Source organism: Hypoxylon fragiforme (assembly GCF_022984875.1).
Source record: "Hypoxylon fragiforme strain CBS 206.31 chromosome Unknown GGS25scaffold_10, whole genome shotgun sequence".
Lineage (NCBI taxonomy): Eukaryota > Fungi > Ascomycota > Sordariomycetes > Xylariales > Hypoxylaceae > Hypoxylon > Hypoxylon fragiforme.
In genome coordinates, this window is record NW_026054765.1 from 2466799 (window position 1) to 2489312 (window position 22514).

Genomic DNA, 22514 nt, shown 5'->3' on the forward strand with positions numbered 1-22514 from the left:
TTCTCTCAAACCGTGACCCATAACACCCTCTATGAATCCAGCATCAATAGGATATCTAAATACGTATCCATATCAATGTCCGCTAGCATGGTAACATCCTCCTTCCCCATCCGGTAACAGACCCCAGACGCCAAGGTACCGTAATGGGCGCCAGGGACCTGGGAGCGTCCTACTTTGGTAAGCTAAATACGATCTACCTAATTAACTGCAAGTCATTCTTTTTTTTTATATAAACAAGGGAGAAGCCTCCCACTTCCCGCTTCTTCAAGTGGGGGAGATTGTCTTCCTAAATAAAGACGCGTGCGACGTCGCCCCATTTCTCGATCGGCCAACTCAGCTAAGATGGCGCGTCTTACACGGAATTTCCTGCTCGGTGCCCTCCTCATCCCGACCAGCCATGCTTTCGGGCTTTCGGTATCCACGGGGTTTGGTACCACACATGCGCAGCCCAAACTATCCTGGGGCCTCCTCCCCACTAACAGCACAGCCCGCCTGCGCGGGCTTGCGCCCGTATCGGACTCCATCGCGTGGGCCTCCGGAACCGAAGGGACAGTCCTGCGCACCACCGACGGGGGGCACACCTGGAAATCCGTCGGGCCACCATCATCAACCACCTCGCCCGACGTCTCGGAACTGGAGTTCCGCGACATAGCCGCCTGGTCCGCCACCAAAGCCGTGATCCTCTCGATCGGCACCGGCAATAGCTCGCGCATCTACGCCACCTCCGACGGCGGCTTAACCTGGGACCTTGCGTTCACGAACGGCGAGCCGGCCGCCTTCTACGACTGCATCGCGTTCGCGACGCCACAGCACGGGATGGCGATGAGCGACCCCGTCGACGGCAAGGTCCGGCTGCTGGAGACGCGGGACGGCGGGGCGAGCTGGACGGTCGTGGACCCGAAGGGGATGGCGCCGGCGCAGGAGGGCGAGGCCGGGTTCGCGGCGAGCGGGACGTGTATTGCGACGGCGGCGGGGCGGTGGTACGTCGCGACGGGGGGTGTGGATCCTGGGCGTGTGTTCAGGAGTGGTGATGGGTACCACTGGGATGTGTCGAATGCTTCGATAGCGGGAGGCGAGGGCGCGGGGGTCTTCTCGGTGCAGTTCCGGGACGCGAGGCATGGCATTGCGGTCGGTGGGAATTACTCGCTGCCGGATGGGGCTGTGGACAACGCGGCGTGGTCGGATGACGGGGGGGTAAGCTGGACGCCCGCCGCCTCGTTCCCGAGCGGTTACCGGTCTGGGTCCTCTTGGGTTCTTGGGCGCGGTGGTGTGGCGCTTGCTGTAGGTCCTTCCGGGTCTGATTTCACGCTTGATGGAGGCCGAAATTGGCGGAATTTTAACAATGGGAGCTTTGATAGTGTTGAGTGTCTGGAGGGGGGCGTCTGCTGGGCATCGGGAGAGGATGGCAGGGTAGCTCGATTGGTGTTTTTGTAGGTAATACTCATAATCAAGACAAGCAAGCTCTTTAAATTTTGGCATTTTGCTGTTATTTGCCCACATCTAGGTATTTAGTAGTATCTAGTGAGCATGATATACCTTGTGGCATCTCATTATGAACTCTACCAATGTGCTTGATTCTCGCATAAATGCTAGGGGTATAGTCAGACGCTTCATCGCTCTTTGGCTGTTAGGTATATGGGATCCATCAGGACGTAAGAGCTAAAGTATCTAGAATCGGTCAGGACCTTGTTTATGGTAGGTAACAGGCCTCGCTTACCCGGCTTTGGCTTTATACCTAGACACTGTTCATATGACCTTCAAATCATGAAATTAGCCGAGGAGAAGAATTGTCAGAGGTATCTCAGAATCAAGGTCAGCAAGACTTCCTATTCTATGTCTACGATACTGCTCGCTTCACTGCGAAGGTCTTCTCACGTTGAAAGTCTCCAGGGCTTGTATTAAACACACCTGACATCTTGACCGATGAAACAGACCAATTGGGAAAAAAACTGCAAGCACTTGGCAGTAGGTGAAATTTGCAATTAACTTCTGTGAATGAAAATGCCGGAAACTCTGATCCCCTGTATTCATTTCGTAGTCCGTAGTTCGAATTGAGGGCAAATTAGGAGCATATTACCCCCCCCTAAAACTTGTTTTCCCATACCCCTCAAGCTGACCTGCGTCCAGCGACCATTTGCGAATTCGCCCCTACCGCGACATCATGCTAGACGCGGCACCGCACGACGATATTCAACCCCATGCTGCCGAGTTGAGTCATTCACCCCTCTCTGGATTTTACCGTATTTACGCATCTATTCCCTAGCCCATCGGCGTTAAAGTTCGCGTTGTCGGCGATGATTTCGGGGTTTACATAACCTTCTAAGGTTCCAAGGTTGAGATGACTGCGTAGACCCACTCTTATGATTCGAGAAAGAAAGTATATAACTCCTGTCAAGGAGCTTGTTAACCTAGCTGCTACTAGGTAGATAGATAGGTACACAGTCTGTTTATGCAGTAGGCGTGTGATCACTTAATTCCCCTCATCAAGCAACACACAACGTAAAACCTATCTAAGTCCTTTTCTAAGCAGCCCTTCCTCAAAGCCCACAATGTCCCCACCAGTCTGGCTCATCACCGGCGCCTCCCACGGCTTCGGGCTGCTCCTCTGCCTCAAGGCTCTCGGAGCAGGCCACCGCGTAGTCGGCTCCGTGCGCAGCCGGGCCAAGGCCAGCGCGGCCGTCCAGCAGATCGAGGCGGCGGGGGGCAAGGTGATAGAGCTGGACCTGGCGGAGTCCAAGGCGAGCATCGACGAGAAAGTTAAAGGGGTGGGCCAGATCGACTACCTGGTCAACAATGCTGGGTTTTTCGTCATGGGGGCCGTGGAGCAGTTTAGGTAGGTACCTAAGCAAGCAAAGCTCCCTATATCTAGGTGCACACATCTAACACCTCCACAAAAGCGAAAAAGAAGCAACCCTCCAATTCCAAACTAACTTCTTCGGGCCCCTCTTCGTCCTCCAAGCCGCTTTACCCGGCATGCGCGCACGGCGCACGGGAACCATCGTGAACCTCAGCAGTGTCGCGGCAAAAGACCCACAGGCGACATCAGCTCTGTACTCCGCGAGCAAAGGGGCCATAGAATCCTTATCCGACGGGCTCGCCAAAGAAGTAGCCCCCTTCAACATCAGCGTGCTCGTCGTCGAGCCCGGCGCGTTCCGCACCAACTTCCTCGCGGCGCTGAACCGGTGCGAGGCGCCGCTGCCGCCGGACTACGCGGGCACGCCCGCCGACCAGCTGATGGGGGTGTACGTGAGCCAGGACGGGAAGCAGGTGGGTGACCCTCAGAAGGGGGTCGACCGCATCTTCGAGGCCGTGGTGGGCGAGGGGGTGGCGGGGCACTTGAAGGGGAAGGTGACGCGGCTGGTGCTGGGCCGGGACTCCCTGGAGCGGATGAGGAGGGCCACCGGCAAGTTCCTTGAGGACTTGGCGCTGGGGGAGGAGGTGGCTACTAGTACAGCTTATGAGTAGGTGTGTCGAAGTGATGTTGGGGAGTTGTGGGTTACGTTCAATTAATAGTAGGTACCACATTGGAAATAAAGGGGGGGAAGATGAGGGGAAAAGGGGGTAAGGAAAGAGGGGATGGAATGGCAATGTTGACGAGAACATGAGCACAAATATATTGAAACTCCTGCATACGACAACTCCATACCTAACGTACCTCAGTACATATTATATGCATCCAAAACATAGAACGGACTGCATTGATTTAGATTTGTATGGCAGCAAACTAAAACAATTAAAAAAAATCCCATAGTGAAAACGACCATAGCTGAACAATAGGCTGGACAACTCGATAAGCAAATGCTAGAAGAGACCTATCTATCATCATCTTCTGCATCTGCATCTTCTTCTTCTTCTACATGCCCCTAAAACGCCCCCAAAGTCAAATCTGTGTGTCTACCTAGGTATGAATTAAGCAAGCGACATTCGAGCGAATGCGCTGAACTCCACGAACGGCTTTGACCAAAGCTGCTATGCCTTACCCTTGTGATCGGTACATGTATGCGAATATATATGCGAGCGAAGCCATCCAAAAACCAAAATGCTGAACCGCAAACGAGTGATCGTATGGGATAATGGGAGGGTGATGAAAGTTTCCGGTCGGTATGTTCTGGTCTAACCCTTAGAAGATCACGTTTAAACTTCTCGCCCGTTTATGTTCTAGATAATCCCCTCTAGGTCCCAAACCCCCTTCTGCGCTCTCTCGAGTACTTGGCGGCCGGCTTCTGTGAGTTCTGGCGTGCCTCGTTTATCGGTAGCTTGATCGAAAAAGACCGGTTTAAAGGGTTCGTTCTTGCGTTCCCGTTCCCTAGCCTTCTCTCGCTGCTTTTCCTCGAGATCGACCTTGACGTTGGTAGCCTTCGAGTACTGTTTAGACATTATAGCTTGGGTTACGCCATCCCATAGTGTCAATGACTCATTTTCCGCCTGCTTCTCCTTGGGTGGTAGTGTCTTGGGCGCTACAGCAAGGGGGTTGAGGTCGATTATAGTGATTTGCTTATCCGGCGGGTGAGAGTCCTGTTATATACGTTAGGGTGGCTTGCTCGAGGCGGTTTGCTATGATAAAAAACAGCGAGATAAACTTACCACTGGTTTTGGGCCTAGGGTGAAGACAACTTTATCTTTCCATACACCACCAAGCCTTGCTACTACGTCGGAGTCAGGCACATCCCTGATACGCAACTTGTCGTCTTTCTCTGGGTCATATTTAAAAATGACACCTTCAACCTTATTCTGCGCCCGTCCGAGCCAGCCATCCTCGATATAGTGAAGAATCGCTTTTAATTTTGTCTGGGGGCAAGTAACATAGGCGATGTCGCCAACACTAACACTCAAGCTACCGCGTAGAATTCCACCAAGATGTGCGGCAGGGTGCTTTAGCTGGTATGTTTCGCAATCCCTTTTCTCAAGGGTAATGAAGATTCCTAGATTATGAGTACCTGGCGAGACTTTAATAGCGGTGCCGGTGAACTTCGCACTGATCTGATCAAAACCTCTAGCATGCAAGCCCTTCTCGGGGCAGCTGACGTAGAAAGCGCTGACGGGAGGATGATGAGATGTCTGTTCGGTCAAATAGGATATTCGAACGGTAGGCCCAGTGGGATTCGGTAGTGTCTGGACAACTGAGACTGTAGAGGCTGATCGTGGATCGGCTGCACCCTTGATTGACTTGACCGAAGATGCGCTGCTAGCATTTCCATTGCTAGAAGTCGCCAAACTCTTCGTATCGATCCGTGGCGCGTTATCTTCCGCTTCCCAGTTACAACGAAAGAATTCACCCAGGCAAGAATTATACGGCTTGCATGGCTTCCCCTTAACGTACTTCAGATCCTTTGTAAACCAAAAACGTAGGACCTCGAGCATACGATCGAGCGGTTCGTCGGACGTTCCTATAGCGGCAAACGCGCTGGGGTTGTCGAGGTAGTTCCAGTACTCAAGATTAGGTGTCGGTTCGAGGAGCTGGGAAGGGAGGGAAAATCGGACGGCAGCAAGATCAGCTACACCTATGAACCTAAAGCACAGGACAAGATATTAGCCAAGCTGTTATTGCGATAGGAAAACAAGAAACTAGTTCGGGGGCGATAATATTATTGATTTCGCGCTTTATCTCGAAACGGCTCCAATGCTTGAACGAAGAGAGATAGAACGTGGCGGTGAGAAGCCAGCCCCATTTCATTTTCCAAAAAAAAAAAAGATGAATACTAGGTAAATATTTGCTTACTTTCGCAGGATGGAGATGAAGGTCTTCAGTTTAGACCCTTCATTCTGAGGAACATCTTCATCGATGCTGGCGGTAGGTGGAGGGGCAGTAGACATGATGACGATGGTCCAGAAGTAATGCGACCTGGGGCGATTCCTACGTGTTGAATACTACAAGGTTGATAGGTTGTTCGTAGACAGGTAGGTAGCTAAACAATGTAGTAGATAGATACTCATACAGGAGTGATGCCGAAAGCCTAAAGGCGGCTTGACTGGCTCAGTTTACCCCAGTTGGGATGAACCAGCTCACTCGCAGATGGGTCTAACCTAGAAGATTTAGATTAAGGAGATGTACTTTGGGATTGGATATGGCACTGGATATGAGTGGTGGTTGTGGTCTTTGTAAGTGGCAGACAGACAGACAGACAGACAGACAACAGACAGGGCAGACTGCAGTCGTAAGCAAGTATCTTGCAGTTTGGATTTGGTGGTAAAAGAGTTTAGAACTACAAGGGTTAAGGGACTCGAAAAGGTGGGTTAAGTCGCCTCCAGCCAGGTTACATCAATGAAACTTATGTACATTGTAGGTGAGTGACGTTAGGTTCAGTTTAGCGCGATCGATAGGGGGTTAACTACTTATGTATCCATATGTATGCCGGGACGGACGCTACTACCTATTTTATACTTACACCAGGTACAATAGTATCCAGTCTTGGCTCAGGAAAACACGGATAGATAAGGTCTCTAGGGCTTTCTATCTTACCTAGGACCTAGGTAGGTATTGTACATATGTACTACATATTACCTCTTACTTTCTTATGGTCAACCAGACTGGTATGATGGCATGTGAACTTTGATCTAAGCCACAATAAAGTAAATTAGGTACATAAATACGGACTTTTTGGCATCAATCATAAATTAAAGGTTTATATAGACAGTACTACTTTGAGTATGTAGTACTTGCACGGTACTAGCGTAATGTTTAACTGATGTCATCTCATCTCGTGGCTTGAGATTGAGATAATTTTAGATTGTTTATTCTGTGTCTGTACCTCAATGTTCTGTCCCAAGCATTTTAGTAGCCTGCATGGACCAATCATTTGACCACGAGTTGTGAATACCCTAGGTAGCGTAACTCGGTTTCTTCTCATGCATCTTATACATACATATGTACAGCCTTATACCGACGCTTGTCAAACAACGGCAATTCGGCATCTGACATCGGATCACTTGATTATTGCACCTTAAGTGCACTTTGAGTTGAAATGACATCATTAGCTTCGAAGCTGCTGATATGTATGTGTCTAAGCCACTTTAGCATTTAATAGATATCTCCCGGTGCCATGTCCAAGTACATATGTAACTTTGAATGGTAATTATCATTCATTCAATATTATGTGAATATCCAATTTGACAGAAGCTCGTCCAAACACAATATAATATAGTTGTACCGGTCCAAACTGCTGGGTACGTATAACGAATGGCAGCGCTCTAGGTCTACTGCTAGTAGTATATGAACATTTATATGATGTAACCCACGAGTGCTACTAGTCAACTATTAAAAAACATGTAGTATCTATAAATTAGTGAGTAGTTTTAAAGCTTCTCTTCCATAAGATATGTAAATCCTGGAGCTTACATAGATAGATAGCTCCATATTATGTAGGCTATTATTTGGGTAGATACCTACTCATACACTTAAGGGAGGATACATATCTGCATTACAGATCATTTGTTGCGCATTATGAAAACCCTATGTGAAACTCAGATTAATCCGACAATGTCAATGAACGACCAAGGTTGCATATATAGTTTATATGATCTCCCTTGTTAGGCTAATTCACGGTGTACGGAAGAAAAGTTAGAGTTAAAAAGCCGGTGGAGGAACGGCCTCTCAGGTTGATCAGCTAAAAGGGGGGGGCCGACAACCACTTAGCTCCGAGAGTCGCTCGTGGATGACCAAATCTAGTCATCTACAAATCGAACTACATGTACCGGCATCAATCCCCATGGTTGCCTAGTGTATCCCTTGACGACGGTGCATGTGATCATCAAACTGGCCGCGTACTATGCATCTGAAATACCAGTGAGTGCGGGGGAACCATACGTAGATAGAACGATAGCCAATAATGTAGACGCCAGTTATTGTATTTTACATGTATGTCAGAATTAGCATGTACCTACCAAGCTTGCTAACAATGGACATGTGTCGCAAGAGTAGGCACAAGCAATGTTTGCCGCACCAACCCTTCTAGCAAATATCAGATCTTGTGGTTGACTCCTTGTGGAATATACAGTATATGCTAACCCTGAATTTTTAGATCAATAGACTCAAATTGCCACAGGGGTATTATGAGCCAACTATTTGAGCATGATGTCCCTTGATGAAGTACAGATATCAGTGAGTACGGCTTCATAAGTCGGCGATTGCTAGCAAGCGGGAGCAATGTCGATAAGGCCCAGCTTAAGTCAATGACTACCTAGTTAGTAGGTTGATAGATGGATACCTAGGTAGTTTCTCGTATCCAGATTTGAGATCATTAACGTCCGTGAATGCATTATTGATATTTGTTGCTCGTGGCCATTGAATGAGTAAATTTTTGAACTTTGAATGTCAAACGGGTTTACTTACCACTCGACTTGGTTCGATGCATCCCGATTCGGTCATTGTAAGATCCACAATCTAGAGCGCCGACCCCCCGGAGGTGCTTATTGGATGATATAAGAATACCTTCCCAGTAATGACGAATTAAATGAATGGGTCGCAGTGCTCGTCGGAGATGCGGCGGAAGGCAACCGTGCTTATGCGGTGCGAACGGAATATCATCCAATGACCGAGAGCCAAGAGCCGGATCAACAGAGCTACAGAGCACTGTAGTGCTCAATATCATCAAGTTGAAAGTTGAGCCGCATCATCTGAGAAGATGCTTACCCACGACTTATAGCCGGCTGTTCCAACTGGTGGCTTTTGCATGATCAAGGCTTTTTCAACGAGATATCTCTCATCATTAGCTTCACTTCAAAGTAGATGGATGTTATGTGGTGCTTTCGACCTTTCAGTATTTGACGATTTTAGAGCATGGCTCAATGTTAGTAGTCAACACTATGGATTTGTCGTAAAACGATGGGACGGTCTGGATACGATACAACAGGTTCATGGACAGATGAAGATCCCGAAACGCCATACTCAATCTGTTCCGCAGATTCACCAAATTTAGAAGAAGAGCACCCGTTAATTCAGTTGAAGGATTCGTTCCTGCAGGCGATCATGGCGGCGTATATGCAGCAGGTTGGGGGCCGTAAGCAGGATGAGAATGACCAAACAATTGATAACAGAGAGATATACCTCGGGCCGGCAGAGCACGAGGGTGATGGGGAGGATCGTCCACGAAAGCGTGGTCGTCCATCGGAAGATAAGCAAAGCCAAAAATCTATTACAAGGCGGCGAGCACAGGACCGCAAGCTATGGCTCGCTTGTCCGTTCGCCAAAAAGGATCCAATCAAGTATCGTGATTGTTACCGGTACTTTCTTGGTAGGGTTCGCGACGTTAAACAACATCTGACACGTTGTCATCGCAAACCCCTCTATTGTCCAACATGCAACGAGACCTTTGAGGATGAAGACGATAGGGACTCGCACATAAGATCCCAAAGCTGTACTGAGAGGTCTGATATTGTCATTGAGGGCATCTCAGAGAAGCAGAAAAGGGAGCTTGGCCAGCGAATATCGTCCAAGATGGGAGAAGAGCAGCAGTGGTTTGCTGTCTATGATATACTTTTCCACCCACACCCGCGTCCTCGAACACCATACCGTGACAGAGAATTGTCCGAAGAGTTGTGCCGTTTTCAAGACTTCATGACCGCTCGAGGACCAACGATTTTAACAGAAGTCATTGAGGCCAGGGGAATGGATTTGGCAAACCTTCCTCAAGAAGAAAGGAGCTTAGCTTCGTTTATGCGAGAGAGACTCGGAGAGGGACTGCAGCACATCATAGACCAGTGGGCGAACGACAATGCGAGTGCGAGTTCAACGGCGATTGGTCAGAGCAGCGTTGATCATAGTCGTCGCTCATCCCTAACCTTGGACTCGGGCATCGCGATGCCGGTTGATCATTTGCAAACAGTGGAGGAGAAAGGCAAGAAGAATAGTTCGTCTACGAATAATGAGATCGAACAGCGACATGCGTTGGAGGCCTTCATGCAGTCTAAAGGCCCGTGGTTGAGATTCGGAGCCGAAGATGGAATTGAACAAGGGCCGTCACAGTCTGTAATGGACGGCGCAGCAATACCGTCGGATGGCCTCCTGAGTGAAACCAGCCGAAGCGATATTGTAGAATCAGCCGGCCCTCCCTCTACGTTGCAACCCACAGTCTTACCAGAGTATTCGGAGCCCATCGATTTCTCCGTAACTGCTGAGACTTTGAATCTAATCAATTTCGACATAGAGTGGCCAGCTTGAGTAAGAAAAGTTTTGCTCGTCTGACTGTAAAGGTAAGAGTTGACAGTTGACAATTCCCAAGTTGAAATTGGAAATGTCACGGTTGAGTTAAACTCCGAATTCGAGATTGGGAGCTGTATACTAACCTACCTAGGTACATATGTAGGTAACTTGCATTAAGCCAGTGATGCATATCTACATAACTACTAGGTATGCATATATAGAGGGGCTATTGACTGGGTACATGCTTATATATAGTAGTACCACGTCATTGGAGCTACCGAGATCATTCATCACGGGATTTTGTGGCGCTGATTAGCACTTATGTTAACAGTTCAAGGTTTCAAAAGCTGAAAATCAAGAACTGTCATCCAATGAAACACGCCACACCAGACAGATCGACCCGACGAATACTACAGTACGTACAATACCTACACACACACCTACATGTCTGGCTTTGGATACGAAAAATGGACTAGAAATACGAAACGATGTTGAAAACCCATTTTATGCGCCGAGATTTCCGTTTACGATAAATCAAATGTTCGCCTAAGTTCCGTGGGCTGTCGCAGACACAATCAACTCTTCCATCATTCTCACTTTTCGTCAACGACACTCGTTTAAATGTTTAACATGGCAACTTTTGGATATCGGTACTGGCTGCCACTCATCCTAGTCATAACAGGGTCATTCGCTTCATTAAATACGCCAAGGGCGGCTTGGCCTAACGGTCCTTTCGTTACCTCCGGACGGTGGATACACGATGCCGCTGGCTCGACTATCACATACGTCGGTGTTAACTGGCCAGCATCGCTCGACACCATGATCCCGGAGGGCTTACAATACCAATCAATCGAAGCTATTGTTTCACGTATAAAGAGTTTGGGCAACTCTGTCCGACTCACGTATGCTATTGAGATGATAGACCAGATCTATGAGAACGGAGAGACAGATATCACCATACAGAGAGCTCTTACAGATGCTTTAGGCCAGGAACATGGGACAACGGTTTATAATAGTATCATTGAAAATAATCCTTCCTTCAACGATGAAACCACGAGATTACAAGTGAGTCTGATACCATTCTTTATTCTTCTTCTTCACCCAGCTTGTACGTACAGAGACTGATAAATGGAAAGGTATTCGATGCCATTGCAGCTGAAACTGCGAGACAGCAAATCTACTTACATTTAGACAATCATATTTCGAAATCGGGCTGGTGCTGTAGTCCACTAGATGGTAACGCCTGGTGGGGAGACCAATACTTCGACATCCAGCACTGGACTCGAGGCTTGTCTTTTATGGCCGATCATGTTAGCATATCCCCACCTCGACTCCTGATGAGATGAGAAGCTGACAGTAAATAGGGCAAGACGTGGTCAAATCTCATGTCGATGTCTCTGCGTAACGAGCTGCGTCAACCACTGTCGAACTTTACTTTTGCTGGCCAGGTCTATAACTGGGAAAATTGGTACACTCATGTAAAGCAGGGCTCAGATGCCATCCATGGCTCTAACGAAAATGTTTTGATATTCCTTTCTGGCCTCGACTCGGACCAGGACTTGAGCCCTGTAGTCGACGGGACCGCCCTCACCCCTGGAACTGCCACGTTTAACCGAGACGACTTCTCTGGTTATGCCGATAAGCTAGTCCTTGAGTTGCATGCATATGACAATATTTTTGGAAGTAGCCCGAGTAACTGTAGCGCGGTGCAAGATAAGCTCTTCAGTGCTGGATTTAAGGCTTTGGCCAACGATGCTCGGAACCAGTTCCCTGTGGTCCTGACAGAGTTTGGTACTGAACAAGATGAATCAGCGGTACAAGATCCTTACATATCTTGCTTATTGGATTATGTTTCCTCCCATAACGCCGGCTGGATGATTTGGGAGTTAGGCGGTAGTTACTATATTCGGGAGAACTCTACAGATGCCGACGAAAGCTGGTCAGTGTGCCAACCTTCCCTTCCCGTCTTTTTACACGTCATGGAGGAACATAGTGTCTACCATGATGTAGAGTTCTAGAAGACATACTAACAGATGAGCATTTAGGGGTCTATTAGTTCACGATTGGTCTGATTGGAGGGCGCCAGACTTCGTGAGTAATTCCTTGGCTCCTGCGGCGAACAGCACCTTGACATTACACGATAATGCCGACTCAAGCACTTCCGATGGTGAATCTATAGGCACGAGTCTCAAGTTTGCCCTTGTCTTTGGTTTGTTCGATTTGCCGCTCTCATTTCACGTTGCGACACTGGCCATCACTTTTGCGAACATTTTTCATTAAGATAGTGCCAGACTCGAAATACTGTTAGAAGCATCCGACAAGGCGGCACAGGCATCATGATATTAACATGCTATCATTAAGTATATCATTACTCAGTATTTGATCGTTTATTCTATAACCAGCTCCCCCCTTTCATTCCCAAAATCGTCACTCGCGTACTCTACGCGTCAAACTCAAACAAGGTTTTTAATTGGGCGTTCTCGTATCCCGCACCAAGAGCTAGTTGCATCAATATTCGAGCCTTCTGAGGATTTAGAAAGCCTCCTCCGTACCCAAATGTGCCGGTAGGTGCAACATATCCGTCCATTGACCGTCGCGAATAGACAACGGCCGTATTGTGTTTCTCTATAACATCCTGGATCACCTTATCTCCTGGTGTGGTCCAACCTCCAGCTCCCATACCAGCAAGCACGAGGCCCTTGGCGCCACTCTCCACGGCAGCTGACGCCAGGGTAGGGTTCAATACCTGGTGACCGAACAGTATATCGACTTGGGGCAAACATGTCGTGTTCATAACATCGAAGTATGGCTTTCCCAGTGGAAGGGCAGGCGCGAAGTAGAATTTGGGCTTGATATTGATGAAGAAGCCGAGGAACCCCTGCTCCACGGCGCGGAATGTGTCGAGAGAGTTTGCGTTGCTCTTGGTGGTGTAGTAGGCGTTCGAGATGCGATCGTTCAGCACGATCATGGTACCCCGACCTCGCGCGTCGGGGTCCGCAGCTAGCGTCACGGCCTCGAGGAGGTTAATGGGGCCGTCGGCGCTGATGGCCGTCGCAGGGCGCATGGCACCGACGAATACCACGGGCTTTTCGGAACGAATGGTTAGGTCGACAAAGAAGGAGGACTCTTCGAGGGTGTCGGTGCCATGGGTAATGACGACGCCTTGGCAATACGGGCTGTCGAGCTCCTTCTGAACCTGCTGCGTCAAATTGAGCAGGATTTCGGGCGTTATGCTAGGCGACCCGACATTTGCTACCTGTACGCCGCGTACATTTGACACATTCCACAGCTGGGGTACAGCAGCGATTAGGATATCGACACCGAGAGCACCGGCTTGGTAACCCGTAGTCTGGTCGCTCGAGCTTGCGCTACCTGCAATTGTGCCACCTGTCGCAAAGATGGTCACATTGGGTAAGCTTGCATTATACGGTCTATCCTCACGAACCACGAGACGGAAAGTGTCAGGGAGAGGTACGGGGGACCCTAGGGCTATAGACGCCAACGAGGCCAGAGCGAAGAAATTGATTAAACCCATGGTGATAATATTATTGAAGAGCAATGATCCTATTCGGGAAGAGAGGCTGAACAGAAGTATGCGAATAAAGTCATTTATATAGGGTTGCAATTCTATGGGCTCCGTATCCTCCGCTTACATCTACTACGTATTGCCCAGGTGCGTACTCGGTATGGCACCTATGCAGGTACGAGATAGATAAGCTAGTACTACTAGTAGTACCGCGATATAATGCGAGTTGTTGTAGCTCCAAATTAGCACAGCAGTGATATTCCCCATATATCCCGAAAATGGCCATCTACATGCTAGGATAGGGTGCTTGCAAGAGGCGCTATATGATTCCCTACCTTACCGACAGTCCGGACTCTGTATGTAGGCGTGGGTTTCTTATCTTGCAAGGAGCTTTACCCAGTAACCGCCAAGGGACTATCATCACGCTTCTACCTTGTAGGTGTATTATCCGAATCTACTACTAGTAGTACTGTAGTAGTATTGTTGACAAGCTCGACGGTGCCTGATAAGCTGATAATAGATGCGAGCGGTTATCTATGCCTAGATAGGTAAATCAGAGGGACGATCCCGTTCTATCTTGTATGTAAGATGAAAGGTAAGGCTTACCTATTCACCATGTAGGTATTCAGGTACGGTCAACTAGTCGGCCTTGGTATTTACATCATACTTTTCAGCTGGAAATATGGTGCTAAAGAGGTGCCCCGTATAATGCCTGTTTGGGTACAGCCATGTCTTGGGAAAACACCAAGTTGTGATATTCCAAGTGTCGTCGGTGGTTATAGAATTCTACGAGTACCTCCCTACCCAGAGACATAGTACCGGCAAGATGTACATGCAATACACGGCCGTGGCTTATCTGCTGTACAATCTTACCTATGTCTTATGTACCACACGAACCTTTCCAGCCATGAGTGTAACGTTGGATCTGCACATTATCTAGCCCTGCACAGTTTACATACCTTCCAGCGGCTTTGCTCCGATGTCTTTTATATGTAAGCCGGCGAGATGCAGACGCCACTCGCAGCTCGTATCTATTTACGTACTTGAATCAATGATATGTGGGTAGTATACAAGACATACAATAATTAGATAGGTATATAGCCGTTCGAATCCCACTCCTGTTCCTGTGTGCATATTGCTCTACTACGCAACTTTTTTCTGTTTTCCAAATTTGAGAAGAGTCCGCAACCATGTTGAAGCAAACGCCAACGGGAACCTGGCTCCCAGCTTTCGTGCCGGAGTCATCGCTGGTGATATCTTTGCTGCTTATGCTCTGCTCACTTGTCCAGTCATCCGTAAGAACCAAAACCCAGCCCCCCAAATCAATACAAAATTGACCCCGCGTTCTTGACCTGCTGATGGCTTATTCACGGAAAAGACAAGCGGATACGATGGCTCCATGTTGAACGGCCTCAACATCCTGCCGTCGTACACCGATTATTTCAACCTGACCACCGCGACGACGGGCCTCAATACCGCGTCCGTCTTCATCGGCTGCACGGTCGGGACCCTCGTCTCGGGCATCATGACCGATGCACTGGGGCGCCGGCCAGCTATCTTCTGGAGCTCCGTCATCACCCTCGTGGGAATCGTCCTGCAGACGGCGGCGCAGAACGTTGCGATGTTCGTCGTGGGCCGCATTGTTCTGGGCCTGGGAACAGGTATCTCCGGTGTCTCGTCCGGCGTGTATCTGTCTGAGACGTTTCCTAGCCAGTGGCGGGCCTGGGGGGTCGGGCTGCTGAATGACTTTTACTAGTAAGGGAGCCAACCTTCATTAATACCTAGCTGTTAGGAACCGAGTCATGTGTAAGGCGGTTAGTTCTTTTTGCGAGAATTAATTTGGTTTTGATATCTAGTGTCGGGGCCCTGATTGCAGCTGGCGTGACGCTTGGAACTGGGCAATGGCAATCAACGGTAAGGCAACGTCTTTTGACTCTAGGATTGAATGAGCTTATAAATGTTCACTCTGCTAATCGACTTTTTTTAGTGGGCGTGGCGCCTGCCATCGCTAATTCAGGGGATATTCTCTATTCTCTGTATCGCCATTCTCCCTTTTGTGTGAGTCCCGGGCGCCTTATTTTCACGGTATCCGTAAGTCCACAGTCCCTTCATACCCGTACTTACCGAAATCAAACCAGGCCCGAATCGCCAAGGTGGCTCGTCCACGAAGGCCACTTCGAGTACGCGCGCAACTCGGTGGCGCAGGCCAACTCGAACGGGGATCTCCAAGACCCGATCACGGTCGCGGTGTACAAGGAGATCATCGACGCGCTCGACTTCGAGAAGAAGGAAAGCCGGACGATGAGCCCGAAGGAGATCTTCAAGACGCCGACGGCGAGGAAACGCCTGCTCATTGGCATGTCGGCCGGGCCGTTCTCGTGCGTTGCTGGTAATATCATCGCGTCGTACTACTTGGGCGACGAGCTTACGACGGCGGGGATCACGGACTCGACGGATCAGCTTAAGGCTGTAGGTGATGCTCGAGAATGTCTACCTAGACGTATAAACTTTACTTACTTTTCTGTTTCTAGAACGTGGTACTGAATGTGTGGTGTCTGGCCTGCTCCATCTTCGGGACAAACCTTGCCGCTAAATGGGGACGCAAGCCAACTGCCCTCGTGTCGGAGGCCCTTCTCGTGATCTGCCTCTTCATCATTGGAGGGCTTTCCAAGATGTACGCGGACGATCCAGACCATGCGTCCAGCAGTCTCGTGTACGGAAATGTCGGGGTCATGTTCTTGTTTCAAGGATTTTACTCCGTGGCTTGGACGCCGCTTCTATACCTTTACCCCCCGGAGGTATTCTCAGGTATGACTCTCAAAGGATTAATTTGTTGTCTGAGTATGAGTATGTATGCTAATAACCTCTAGTACGTGGCCTTCTATCTTTCATCTTTGAGTCGACCTCGTTCATAGGAACCTGGGTATTGTGCAGCATGGTTCACGACTGGAGAGGTATGAAACTAAAAGGAGATCGCTAACAAGACTCGATAGTACTCTATTCGAGCCAACGGCCTTGCTTTCTCATCGTTAATGCTTAACTCCCTTGCGTACGTTTCTTCACCTTGGAGATGTAAAGCATCATTTTACGCTAACCAGGATATTCAGCTGTGTGTTTGTGTTCATCATGCCGATAGGCCTGCATAACATAGGATGGAGAATGTACATGATCAATGGATCCTGGGACATTGTTATTGCCATACTTATTGTGAGAATTCCCCCATTCTAGCAAGTTTTAATACTTCTCACGTTGCTAACTTCCCATCTTCCACTCACTAAGGCGGTATACTGGGTTGAAACCAAGGGCAAGACTCTAGAAGAGATAGACGCTCTTTTTGAGGACAAGAAACAATCTTCTGTCCCAGAAATAGAGCATATCCGCACCGGGAGGGCGACTCTTGATGTCGGCGCAATTGAGCAGCAATTGAATCATGTTACCAAGACGGCCATGTCTTGATGACACCATCATAGGCCAAACCCCCTTCTCGAGAAGCCAAGATATAGAGTCATGTATTTATCTAAAAGCGCCCAAGGTTAGCAAATAGATTGATGTCGTCTTCAGCACTAAGCCCACCGCGTCCTCTAGTCTTAATAACAACAAGTTTTTATATAGGTAGGCTACCTAGACAGTTGTTTGCCAAGCCTTGGAGTTGGAGAATCGCTTTACCTCCCCATCGCGAAATACGAATCGAATGCCTGCCCCATGGGATGGTTGCAGCAGAAACGGATTACAACTACCCCAACCAGTACCATCGCTCTCCCGGAAGACTAATTAAGCTCTTCCTCGCTTTTACCCCAGACTTTTCCTGGTACTCTTTGGGGTATGACTGGGACGGAATATAAGCGATGCGGAGAAACTACCTCGTTGGTGCAGTGATGAGGGTTGAATTGACCCGAAATACCCTCTTGGCAGGCAACTTATAAATACCTACTTCAAGGTAAACTACTGGCCGACTGAACAGGTGCACACCGAGACTATCGTGTATTCAAGCATAGACTGCATCTCTTGAAAGTAATCATGCTCGGTCTCAAGCTGCAGGTTGCCAGCAGCCTGCTATTGCTTGGCGCACTTGTGGCACAGGCGAAATACATCGTCCCAGGCGCAAGATGGCGTGACACGGATGGCGAACTTGTGAATGCCCACGCGGGTAATGTCGTTCTTGATAACAGCACGTCGAAGTTCTGGTTATTTGGCGAATACAAGGTCCAGGGCCAGGTGGAAGGGGGTGGTGTGTCGGTCTACAGCTCTGACGACTTGGCTACCTGGACGTTCCACGGACTTGCTTTGGGTAAGTCTCGTTTTTGTTGCAAAATAAAAGAGAGGAGGCGAGGAGGCGATTGGACTCAATGAACTAAGGCTAACCGAGATTATCAGAACCTATTGAAGGCCACCGCTACATCTCCCCTAGCAGCATTATCCAACGACCCAAAGTCATATATAGCGAGGCAGCGGGCCAGTATCACGTGCGTTGCTCCTATTTCTCTAACCCCTTACATACCTAACCTACCCCGTATAAACCAATGCTTACCTATATCCATTTAGATGTGGTGGCACGCCGACAATTCCAGCTACGGTCTTCTTCTGCAGGGCCTCGCCACTTCAGACAAGATCGAAGGGCCGTACAGCTTCGTAGACGCGACCAGCCCTCTAGGAAACTGGTCGCAAGACTTCGGCATGTTCACCGACTACAAAGACGGCCGCACCTACGCGCTGTACTCAAACGGTGACAGAGCAGAGGGCCGGGATGTGTACTTGACCTCGTACAACGAAGAGGTCACGGCGCTCGATGAGGTGGTCCATCGGTTCGACAAGTATGACCTGGAGGCGCCGACGATCCTGCAGACTGAGAAGAGCTACTATGCGCTGATGAGCCACAAGACGGGATACAGGCCTAACAGTTAGTATTTTGATGTCCCTTCTCGTGGTGAGGCAATTAAGCTAACGATACTCCATAGACGTGGTTGCGTTCCGTGCGGATAGCTTGAGCGGCCCCTGGTCTCAGCCATGGATCGTTTCGCCGCTTAACACGCGGACCTTCAGTTCCCAATCTGGCTTCACGCTGAGGATTGACGGGTCTGTCAAGACGACGTATCTATATCTCGGCGATCAGGTATAGGGGCCCTTCCCGACAGTCTTAAAGAAGAGATGAGTGTGGCTAACAAAATAAAATAGTGGGACTCTAATTCTCTCTGGGAGAGCCGATATATCTGGCTGCCCATCGCAATCGACGATGACAAGAAGACGCTTGCAGTCGAATGGCACGATGTCTACGATTTGGACGTGTATGCATCTAATACCCGTCCACCGCTTTTCATATGAGAATGCTAACGCGCAACACTAGCAAAACCGGTGAATACAAGACTGTTGAGGGCAAAGAGTACTTGGCAACTGATGCTATAACGAATGGAAACGCTTTCAAGCAAGAAGCCGTAAGTTCCTCCCAGTCTTTACTTGTAATGCGGCCTCGCTAAAACCACTTGCAGAATTTCGCCACCGGCGGAGTAATCGCGACGGGTATCGAAGGCAACGACAGTACTGTCACCTTCAGCGGGATAGAAGGAACCGGAAAGCCGCAATGGGTATCGTTCTACTACCAGAACACCGATGATATGGGGTATGGAGATCAGCGTAAGTCTCAGTGCCTGTGCATTTTATTCTATTTTCTTTCGTCATCGTCCAGTCGGATACCAACTAACATCCAACAGCCGGAGGTTCCCCGGACCGCATCGGTGGTTCGTGGCAGTTAAGACGCATCAGCAGCGTTGTGGTGAACGGGAACGTGGAAAATGTCGAGACGCTGTACCAGAGGGACACGCACAAGGGCATAATTCTCTCGACGCCGCTGCAACTGACTTTGGAAGAGGGTGTAAATAACACCATCACAGTGGGTGGGTTGTTCAATGGATTTACATATAAAGGGGCGGATATCGATAAGCTCGTTGTCTATCCGCCAGAGGCCTAGGTTACTACTAGGCCCCTAGGTAAGTAGATGATAGCCTTTTTTTACGTTGCCATAAATCGTAAATCTAAAATGGTTCTTTGGGTACCTACCTAGGTATTCAAAGACTCTTATCACATACTCTCATTATTCATCTAATTCGTCTGTTGATTACCTAAATCGTAAGGCATCGAGTCCTTTCACGAAGTAATCTCATCTTCCAGGCCCAGTGAATCAGGCACCCACGATCGGCCCGCCACCGACCCCTTTCTCCGGGTCCCTGTTCACCGGACTCTCGCGAACTCCCTGTGCCAACCCTGCTTCAGCGTTATTTACCTCGTGCTGCTGCGGCCTCGCCTTCCGCTGCCGCGTCCTCTCGCGACGCTCATTCCTCTCCTGATCGGCTCGCATCTGCCGAATCACCGGCGACTTGGCGCGAATGGCCTTGCCGTACCTGTAGAAGATGATCGGCACGGGTATCATGATCGCCTCCATCAACCCTAGCATGGTGCCGGCCCACTGCGGCGTCAGCGCCGCGTACATGGACGGGCCGGCCAGCGGGAGAAGCCCGCCGAACAGACTCCGCGTCAAGGCGTTGCCTGCCAGTGCCGACGCGGCGTAGATCCCGTACGCGCTGGCGAGGTAGTTCGATCCGTATATGAAGCTGAGGCTGTTGCCGCAGCCGAAGGGGATCCCGAACGCGATGGGGATGAGCGGGTGGATCGACTCGGGGAGGCAGGTCCAGGAGAACCCGAGCTGGCCGATCGAGACGAGGATGCTCCCGATGATCATGACCCGCGCGGTTGCCTCGGGCGGCACACGGCCCGTTAGTGGGTCTTTGGGGTGCGTGTTTATTATCTTTCGGAAGAGCTTCTCGCCGCAGATTGCGACCATGGTGCCGATGCCGATGCCTACGAATGCCAGCCCCGAGGATCCGGGACCCCAGCCGCGGTGTTGGGAGAAGACGATGGGGTAGGCGACAAAGCAGAGGTAGAGGATGCCATAGATTAGAGATATCCTTTTTTGGGGAGAGGAATTCATTAGCAGAAAAGAAGATTTTATGGGGAATGGAGAAAGGGGAAGCACTGATAGGTACATACCAAACATTAAAGAACCACAAAATCGGCTCCGTGAGCGCGAGCACAAAGGGGCGCAGCAGGCTGATCTTCACGAGCGCGGCTTTCGACAGCTTCTCATCGTAGCGGCACCACCACCTCTCATCGTCCGTCTCCTTGCGCTTCCGCGCGGCCTTTTTCTGCAAAATCGTCGGCGCGTACGTTTCTCTCGTCAAAGTCATGCAGATGGTCCCCACCCCGGCCAGTATGAGGACGATCCAGTTTTCCCATCGCCAGCCGAGGTACTGGTACACGAAGCCGCCGATGACTCCGCCCGTGACGGGCCCGTTGAGGGGGGCGAGACTCCAGAGCGACATTACGAGGCCGCGGTGCTCTTCGTGCGAGATGTCGACTACGGTGCCGGAGCTGTTGCAGACCATGACGGCGCCGAATACTGCGCTGGGGTATAGTCAGTATCTACTGGGCATTCTTATCCTATGTAGATAGGTAGGTGCCCGGGGAGGTGTTTCGATGAACCCTCACGTGACTCACCTGAAGAACCGGACGATGATAACTTCTTCTATCGACGTAGCGAGACAGCACGGAAGTATCAAGGCCGTGAATACAATCATGCAGAAGATATAAACCTTCCGACGGCCGTACAGCTCACTCGCAGGCGCGACGAGCAGACTCCCCGCCGCGAGCCCAAGGAGGTAAGTCGTTACGCCCAGCGTCGCAATGGTCGAAGAAACGCCATATTCCTGTATGAGGCCCGGGATGCTGGTCGTGTAGCTGGTGCTGTAGAAGACGACGACCCACGTGGTGAAGGAGATGGCGAAGATGATCCACGACCGGTACCAGAGTGGCCAGTTCCGCGGGTTGTCCGGGTCGTTCTCCGTGAAGACGACCTCGTAGTCCGGCGGCCGCGACGCCGTGCTGCCGATGCTCGTCGCCGTGCGGATGTGCGCGATCTCCTCGAACACCTCGGCGCCGCGAGACAGCGCTAGCTCCAACGGCTCCAGGGGGTCCGTGTCATTGGAGCGGTTCGAGACGTGGCTCGAGTTGCTCTGGCGACTGTGTCGGCGATGGCGATGCTTCTCTGGATCGGGAACGTCCTCTTCTTCGCCCGACAGGGTATCGCGGTTCTCTATCGGATCCACCTCGCCCTTTTCTTCGACGTCTAGTTGACGTTCTAGATCTTTTTCTCCTGTCATTTTTTTGCGGATATTTTTTTAACCCAAAAATGAAATCTAATGGTAGGCTACACCCTAGGTAAGGCAGGAATGTTGGGGAAAAGAAGCCCGCTCAGAACGGCTCGGCACGCTTGTGACTAAACCTATAGGTAGATAGGTTGGTACGTCTACTATACTCCGTACGTCGGAAGTGTTGGAGCGAAATCGTTCCTTAGCAAGTGTCACAACAAGTCTTGGACAGGAGAGAAAACCGGGAAAATGGACCAAGGAAAATAGAATAAAAATAACTTTTATGTAGCATTCTTTAACCCCATTCATTCAGGCTGAAAGATCTCACCGCGCTGAAGAAAAAAAAATCTTTGGGTGAGCAGAAGAATATCTATCCCATGTTTGTTGGGTGGAGAAAGCAGCAGCATGGTCCCGAGGAGGGAGTGGGCAAGGCAGTCCGCCGCTCCTATCACTATCGACGATCAAAGCTTCTACGGTGAGAGTTCCGAATCACTACTACCTAATCTACTAGTTAGGTACATACACAATACGTAGTAGGCAGGCATAAGTGATTTGTAACTACTAGGTAGGAAGCTATCCCGTACCCTGGGTATATAGAACTGCAACAGTAGTGTGCTAGGGCAGCTAGCTACCCCTGTTAGTAAACATTTTTAAG

At 49.7% G+C, this 22514-nt stretch overlaps 9 protein-coding genes across 9 annotated transcripts; 6 read left to right on the forward strand and 3 right to left on the reverse strand.

Annotated features, from left to right (window-relative positions):
- Positions 1-3: 3 nt before the first annotated feature.
- Positions 4-1581, forward strand: GGS25DRAFT_511945 (oxidoreductase). The gene has a single exon (XM_049262758.1). The coding sequence runs from the start codon at positions 343-345 to the stop codon at positions 1432-1434; it is 1092 nt and encodes a 363-aa protein (XP_049112654.1). The 5' UTR covers positions 4-342; the 3' UTR covers positions 1435-1581.
- Positions 1582-2318: 737 nt separating this feature from the next.
- GGS25DRAFT_511947 (NAD(P)-binding protein) lies at positions 2319-3551 on the forward strand. The gene is made up of 2 exons (XM_049262759.1): positions 2319-2833; positions 2898-3551. Exons 1-2 carry the CDS (start codon positions 2550-2552, stop codon positions 3463-3465), a joined length of 852 nt encoding a protein of 283 aa, XP_049112655.1. The 5' UTR covers positions 2319-2549; the 3' UTR covers positions 3466-3551.
- A 15-nt stretch (positions 3552-3566) lies between these two features.
- GGS25DRAFT_511950 (uncharacterized protein) lies at positions 3567-6317 on the reverse strand. The gene is made up of 3 exons (XM_049262760.1): positions 5720-6317; positions 4585-5509; positions 3567-4515 (listed from the first exon to the last, which is right to left on the reverse strand). The coding sequence occupies exons 1-3, from the start codon at positions 5812-5814 to the stop codon at positions 4159-4161; spliced, it is 1377 nt and encodes a 458-aa protein (XP_049112656.1). The 5' UTR covers positions 5815-6317; the 3' UTR covers positions 3567-4158.
- A 2388-nt stretch (positions 6318-8705) lies between these two features.
- GGS25DRAFT_99857 (uncharacterized protein) lies at positions 8706-10478 on the forward strand. Its single transcript, XM_049266212.1, has 2 exons — positions 8706-10188; positions 10290-10478. Exon 1 carries the CDS (start codon positions 8822-8824, stop codon positions 10154-10156), a length of 1335 nt encoding a protein of 444 aa, XP_049112657.1. The 5' UTR covers positions 8706-8821; the 3' UTR covers positions 10157-10188; positions 10290-10478.
- On the forward strand, positions 10459-12544 carry GGS25DRAFT_99819 (glycoside hydrolase). Its single transcript, XM_049266211.1, has 4 exons — positions 10459-11203; positions 11275-11448; positions 11503-12077; positions 12184-12544. The coding sequence occupies exons 1-4, from the start codon at positions 10760-10762 to the stop codon at positions 12416-12418; spliced, it is 1428 nt and encodes a 475-aa protein (XP_049112658.1). The 5' UTR covers positions 10459-10759; the 3' UTR covers positions 12419-12544.
- A 34-nt stretch (positions 12545-12578) lies between these two features.
- On the reverse strand, positions 12579-13673 carry GGS25DRAFT_526634 (L-asparaginase; the record flags this gene model as incomplete). Its single annotated transcript, XM_049265024.1, has 1 exon — positions 12579-13673. One exon carries the CDS (start codon positions 13671-13673, stop codon positions 12579-12581), a length of 1095 nt encoding a protein of 364 aa, XP_049112659.1.
- A 1181-nt stretch (positions 13674-14854) lies between these two features.
- GGS25DRAFT_526635 (putative hexose carrier protein) lies at positions 14855-17167 on the forward strand (the record flags this gene model as incomplete). Its single annotated transcript, XM_049265025.1, has 11 exons — positions 14855-14959; positions 15043-15419; positions 15521-15578; positions 15652-15722; positions 15803-16133; positions 16196-16472; positions 16535-16587; positions 16658-16713; positions 16772-16871; positions 16944-17066; positions 17135-17167. 11 exons carry the CDS (start codon positions 14855-14857, stop codon positions 17165-17167), a joined length of 1584 nt encoding a protein of 527 aa, XP_049112660.1.
- A 427-nt stretch (positions 17168-17594) lies between these two features.
- Positions 17595-19807, forward strand: GGS25DRAFT_99596 (carbohydrate-binding module family 35 protein). The gene is made up of 8 exons (XM_049266210.1): positions 17595-17952; positions 18039-18127; positions 18207-18561; positions 18620-18774; positions 18837-18946; positions 19006-19093; positions 19148-19292; positions 19370-19807. The coding sequence occupies exons 1-8, from the start codon at positions 17682-17684 to the stop codon at positions 19624-19626; spliced, it is 1470 nt and encodes a 489-aa protein (XP_049112661.1). The 5' UTR covers positions 17595-17681; the 3' UTR covers positions 19627-19807.
- Positions 19808-19836: 29 nt separating this feature from the next.
- On the reverse strand, positions 19837-21871 carry GGS25DRAFT_526637 (polyamine transporter 3; the record flags this gene model as incomplete). Its single annotated transcript, XM_049265026.1, has 3 exons — positions 19837-20620; positions 20703-21116; positions 21210-21871. The coding sequence occupies 3 exons, from the start codon at positions 21869-21871 to the stop codon at positions 19837-19839; spliced, it is 1860 nt and encodes a 619-aa protein (XP_049112662.1).
- Positions 21872-22514: the final 643 nt, after the last annotated feature.

What these genes read in the sequence shown, in the direction of transcription:
- GGS25DRAFT_511945 (XM_049262758.1), top strand. Translation starts at nt 343, where the DNA reads ATGGCGCGTCTTACACGGAATTTCCTGCTCGGTGCCCTCCTCATCCCG.
- GGS25DRAFT_511947 (XM_049262759.1), top strand. Translation starts at nt 2,550, where the DNA reads ATGTCCCCACCAGTCTGGCTCATCACCGGCGCCTCCCACGGCTTCGGG. An exon ending in GGGGCCGTGGAGCAGTTTAG is followed by an intron (nt 2,834 to 2,897) that starts GTAGGTACCTAA and finishes CCTCCACAAAAG; the next exon opens with CGAAAAAGAAGCAACCCTCC.
- GGS25DRAFT_511950 (XM_049262760.1), bottom strand. Translation starts at nt 5,814, where the DNA reads ATGTCTACTGCCCCTCCACCTACCGCCAGCATCGATGAAGATGTTCCT. An exon ending in TTCATCTCCATCCTGCGAAA is followed by an intron (nt 5,510 to 5,719) that starts GTAAGCAAATAT and finishes CCTGTGCTTTAG; the next exon opens with GTTCATAGGTGTAGCTGATC. An exon ending in CCCTAGGCCCAAAACCAGTG is followed by an intron (nt 4,516 to 4,584) that starts GTAAGTTTATCT and finishes CGTATATAACAG; the next exon opens with GACTCTCACCCGCCGGATAA.
- GGS25DRAFT_99857 (XM_049266212.1), top strand. Translation starts at nt 8,822, where the DNA reads ATGGGACGGTCTGGATACGATACAACAGGTTCATGGACAGATGAAGAT.
- GGS25DRAFT_99819 (XM_049266211.1), top strand. Translation starts at nt 10,760, where the DNA reads ATGTTTAACATGGCAACTTTTGGATATCGGTACTGGCTGCCACTCATC. An exon ending in ATGAAACCACGAGATTACAA is followed by an intron (nt 11,204 to 11,274) that starts GTGAGTCTGATA and finishes ATAAATGGAAAG; the next exon opens with GTATTCGATGCCATTGCAGC. An exon ending in ACAGATGCCGACGAAAGCTG is followed by an intron (nt 12,078 to 12,183) that starts GTCAGTGTGCCA and finishes ATGAGCATTTAG; the next exon opens with GGGTCTATTAGTTCACGATT.
- GGS25DRAFT_99596 (XM_049266210.1), top strand. Translation starts at nt 17,682, where the DNA reads ATGCTCGGTCTCAAGCTGCAGGTTGCCAGCAGCCTGCTATTGCTTGGC. An exon ending in AGGCAGCGGGCCAGTATCAC is followed by an intron (nt 18,128 to 18,206) that starts GTGCGTTGCTCC and finishes ATATCCATTTAG; the next exon opens with ATGTGGTGGCACGCCGACAA. An exon ending in GACGGGATACAGGCCTAACA is followed by an intron (nt 18,562 to 18,619) that starts GTTAGTATTTTG and finishes GATACTCCATAG; the next exon opens with ACGTGGTTGCGTTCCGTGCG.